The 5,000-nt window shown below is 47.0% G+C and overlaps 1 protein-coding gene across 3 annotated transcripts in view; it reads right to left on the bottom strand.

Annotated features, from left to right (window-relative positions):
* The window catches only part of LOC134454368 (mitochondrial adenyl nucleotide antiporter SLC25A23-like), a 38,248-nt gene that overhangs the window by 19,676 nt on the left and 13,572 nt on the right, over positions 1-5,000 (bottom strand). For all 3 annotated transcript variants that reach the window (XM_063205334.1, XM_063205326.1, XM_063205344.1), the window contains exons 3-6: positions 4,501-4,588; positions 3,546-3,657; positions 3,031-3,189; positions 2,603-2,755 (exon numbers count right to left, since the gene is read on the bottom strand). In XM_063205334.1, the coding sequence (XP_063061404.1) occupies positions 2,603-2,755; positions 3,031-3,189; positions 3,546-3,657; positions 4,501-4,588 (512 nt within the window). The remainder of the gene's footprint in view (positions 1-2,602; positions 2,756-3,030; positions 3,190-3,545; positions 3,658-4,500; positions 4,589-5,000) is intronic.

Below are 5,000 nucleotides of genomic sequence, written 5' to 3'. Positions count from 1 at the left end.
AGAGAGAGAGAGAGAGAGAGAGAGAGCGAGAGAGAGCGAGAGAGAGAAAGAAGGGGGCAGGACACTGAAGACAACTGCTTTATGAAAGTGTGTGTGTGTGTGTGTTCGTAGGCGAGGAACTTGATGACGGTCTTGTGTGTGTGTGTGTGTGTGTGTGTGTGTGTGTGTGTGTGTGTGTGTGTGTGTGTGTGTGTGTGTGTGTGTGTGTGTGTGTGTGTGTGTGTGTGTGTGTGTGTGTGCGTGTGTGTGTGTGTACTTGGTGTGTTCCAATACTCGTACTTTCCGCACTGTGTTTGGGTACGCAGGGTGTTCCAATTCTAATCACGGCGGTAAAGTGTACTGTAAATTACCCGGATAATTACCCGGAGTAACTGTACACTTTTCGCACTCAACGGCCACCATGTTTGTTACGTAGTTGAGTGTCAGATCTGTCAAACGGCTGAATCTCCGTGATGATAGCATAGTGTTGATTCCAAAGACAATCGCCATGTGTATTAGAGACAGGGGTAACTTTAAAAAGTGTCAGCATAACGAACAGGGCCTTCCGTGATGAATTGCATGCTGGCGGTTGGTAAACTCTGATGACACGCGACCAACCGTCATTTCCGTTAACACATTGAATACCGGCGGTGCTCACAGAATTATGTCGTAGAATACCAGCGTTCTAAGCCCATTTTTGAATTTTTTTGTAGACTCAAAGCGTATTATGTGATAGGGCCACTGAAACATGTTATGGCTCGTTTGAAAGTGGAGACGCTGCCCTCTTAGTAGGTGAAAACTGTGTGTCTCTACGAGCTTTTATTGCCGAGCAAACCCACGCTAAACCGAAGCGGGTATCCATGGAATTCAGCTACAATCGGAGATATTGAGGTTTTTGTGAAGGGTGCGCTTCTTCAGAATGTGACGAGTTTGAAAGGAGACGAGTTGGTTTTAATCACAATTTGGTGCAAGGTTAGCTCTGACACGCATCTTCCTGCTCGTCAAGACACACCTCCTGCTCTGTCACACTACGACATCGGCAATCAATGCCCTTCGAAATCCACGTTTTTCACACAGACTGAACACAAACTCTTTGCACACATGCAGAAGGTCGGACATTTGCTAAAATAGTTCCCGATGACTCCCGAAATAATAGCCCAACATTGACAACAAATCCCAATGATATGATGCTTAGATGTAGCCCATCCGATCCATATGTAGCCATCTATGCTAGCTTATGGCTTTTCACATACAGGAAGACAGTTCAACATGGGGGTGAATAATCAAATAAACTTATCTGGTTGGCGATCAAACTTCCAAATCGGAGCGCATTACTCCAATTACAATTCGGGTGCCATTTTGATCCAATGATCTGGTAAAGGTCTAGGTAGCAAGCCCAGAAAGTTCAAGATACTCCTGGCACGATATACAATGGTCTGTGTTTACCTATTGCGTGAAGTCAGACACAATACACGCTACCGATCGTACTAGGGAAACAACAACATAGCACGATTCACGAATACGGCAGCACACCTCCTGCTGTGTCCCACTACGACATCGGCAATCAATGCCCTTTGAAATCCCCGTTTTCACGTGGACTGAACACAAACTCTTTGCACACATGCAGAGGGTGAGACATTTGCTAAAATAGCTCCCGATGACTCCCGAAATAATAGCCCAACATTGACAACAAATCCAAATGATATGATGCTTAGATGTAGCCCATCCGATCCATATGATATGTAGCCATCTATGCTAGCTTCTGGCTTCTCACATACAGGAAGACACATAAAGTTCAACATGGGGGGCGAATAATCAAATAAACGTATCTTTTTGGCGATCAAATTTCCAAATCGGAGCGCATTACTCCAATCAATGCTCGCGTGCCATTTGGATCCAAGGATCTGGTAAAGGTCTAGCAAGTCCAGAAAGTTCAAGATACTCCAGGCACAATATACAATTGTCTCTGTGTTTACCTATTGCGTGAAGTCAGACACAACACACGCTACGGTGACCGTACTAGGGAAACAACAACATAGCAAGATTCACCATCCGGCAGCCTACATTGGGTGCTACAGCCCTTCCTGTAGCTACCATACCACAAGTGAAGGGGTACAGAGAGAGTAAAAGAGCATCTTTGCAGGATCATTTAGCGATGAAATCAAATGCAGAGCCGTAGCATCAATGCAGGCAGCGCGATCATTAGGAGCCTATTACAGATAGTCTACGGTAGGCGACATGGGTTGGCATCCAGACATCTTGGTAAGTTAAATTAAAATGTCCAAATCATAACACAAACTTTTGACTGCAAATGTTGTCATTTATGTCCATCACAGAGCTCCCAAAATCACATATATTGTCCATTGAAGGGTGTAGATTCAAAATATGATATTTAAATGCAAAAACGTATTTTTACGTTTTGGTATACAACGCATGGGCGTGAAAAACGCATTATTGCGTCGTCGGTACTCAATGTGTTAAGTGTATCAGACAAAGCGTAAATCGGAATGAACTCACCTCGTGAAACGCTGAGGGTGTAAAGTGTACTTCACTGCACTTAAACAAGGTACACAGTACACAGGGCGAGTAATGGAACACACCATGTGTGTGTGAGATGCTGTACCTGTTCGTATGCGAGGAACTTGATGGCGGTCTCGGGTGCGATCTTCAGTACGTTGACGCCGTTCCCTCTCCATAGCGACGCCAGACCCCCCTCCTTGATCATCGCCCTCAGGCCAGACAGCACGTTACCCTGGTCAGACTTAGAACCATGCACCTACACACACACACACACACACACACACACACACACACACACACACACACACACACACACACCTTAACCATCATCATCATTGCATCATCATCCCCATCGAACGCAAGCCAGAGAACACGTTACCCTGGTCAGACTTAGAACCTGAACACACACACACACACACACACACACACACACACACACACACACACACACACACACACACACACACACACACACACACACACACACACACACACACACACACACACACACACACACACACACACACCTACCTGCAGGAAGACTTTGAGGCGGTCTAGTGGTGCGGTGCCTGTGCGGGACACTGATCCAGCCATCGCTCCAGCCATGAGCTGACGCCACACGAAACCCGACTGCTTCTCCTTCTCAGAGAAGTCATCAGGCACCGTCAACTGCTCTCCTATGTCCAGCATCTAACACAGGGAGAGAGAGAGAGAGAGAGAGAGAGAGAGAGAGAGAGAGAGAGAGATAGAGAGAGGGGAGATGAGAGAGAGAGAGAGAGAGGAGAGATAGAGAGAGAGAGAGAGAGAGAGAGAGAGAGAAGGTATCAGGCACAGTCTATGCCCAGCATCTAGCACAGAGAGACGGAGGTATGGAGAGACAGACAGACAGACAGACAGACAGACAGACAGACAGACACACACACACACACACACACACACAAGAGAGAGAGAGAAAAGGAAGGATAGAGGGTGGGTAAAGAGAGAAAGAGAGGGAGAGAGCAACACACACACACACACACACACACACACACACTTGTGAGACTGACCACAGAGCGTTTCCAGTAGTGTGCGATGTCCTCCATGCTGCGTAAAGGGTTAAACAGGAAGTGGTCTCTCCACTCCATCCAATCAATGGTCATCGTGCCGTCCCGATCCATACTGACAGAGAGGATGAGAGAGAGAGAGAGAGAGAGGGAATCAGGGCTGGAATTTCGCTCGTTCCCTCCCACTTTGGCCTCGTGTCCTTGAAAAAAATATAGCACCGTGGCCTTGATGCCCTTGATGCCCTCTTTGACACCTAATTGATTAAAATGCATTGAAATGCATGAAATTGCATGTACTAAACAGACATTTTCTTGGGGGAGGACCCCCAAACCACCCGGCACGAACATGGTCATACTACCCATCACACAGTTTTGTATTTTGAACTTCATTTGCTCTGAATTAACACCAGCCAGCCTGATGAATACTGGTTACATTTCAATTTGACTGCACAGAAAATAGAATTTGTTTTTTTGTGAGGGAGGGAGGGCGTAGATTTTGTGAGTGTGTGAGTGTGTGAGTGTGTGTGTGTGTGTGTGCTGCACCAATCTACCTGCGTGGGGCCACTGCTATTGGAGCACACCAACAAGGTGGGGCCCTCGCTCCATGTGGGGGCCAAAATCCTGGACCCCACATGTTTTGACCCCTTTTCCTGGGGTAGTTTTGTTGTTACTGGTAAAAGTATAAGAGTAAAAACAATTCCTTACTGACAGGTTAAGGTTAGGGATTGTTTTGGTTTGGGCACAGTTTAGAATTCTTTATCTATTGTTAGGGTTAATATGAATGGAAGCCAATGGGAGGCCCCACAAAGATATTAAGGTGGGGCTGTGTGTGTGTGTGTGTGTGTGTGTGTGTGTGTGTGTGTGTGTGTGTGTGTGTGTGTGTGTGTGTGTGTGTGTGTGTGTGTGTGTGTGTGTGTGTGTGTGTGTGTGTGTGTGTGTGTGTGTGTGTGTGTCCTACCTCAGTAGAATCCTCTCGGCCTCCTGCAGGCTGACGTTGATGCCCAGAGACTGAAGAGACAGCTGGATCTCACCAGCGTCAATCTGGCCTGGAGAAACACACACACACACACACACACACACACACACACACACACACACACACACACACACACACACACACACACACACACAATTACGATCCAGACTATCAAACATGATCTTCAGTGTTTCTTGTGAGTCTGCGTGAGTCTGTGTGTGTGTGTGTGTGTGTGTGTGTGTGTGTGTGTGTGTGTGTGTGTGTGTGTGTGTGTGTGTGTGTGCGTGCGTGCGTGCGTGCGTGTGTGCGTGTGCATCTAACCGTCCTTGTTGCGGTCCAGGCTGTGGAACATTATCTTGAGGCGTTTCAGTGTGTGTGTGTGTGTGTGTGTGTGTGTGTGTGTGTGTGTGTGTGTGTGTGTGTGTGTATGTCCTTGTTGCGGTCCAGGCTGTGGAACATTATCTTGAGGCGTTTCAGTGTGT

The sequence above is a fragment of the Engraulis encrasicolus genome, chromosome 1 (genome assembly GCF_034702125.1).
Source record: "Engraulis encrasicolus isolate BLACKSEA-1 chromosome 1, IST_EnEncr_1.0, whole genome shotgun sequence".
Classification (NCBI taxonomy): Eukaryota; Metazoa; Chordata; class Actinopteri; order Clupeiformes; family Engraulidae; genus Engraulis; species Engraulis encrasicolus.
Note: the sequence above shows the minus strand (reverse complement) of the source record. Positions and strands in the feature narration are given on the sequence as shown.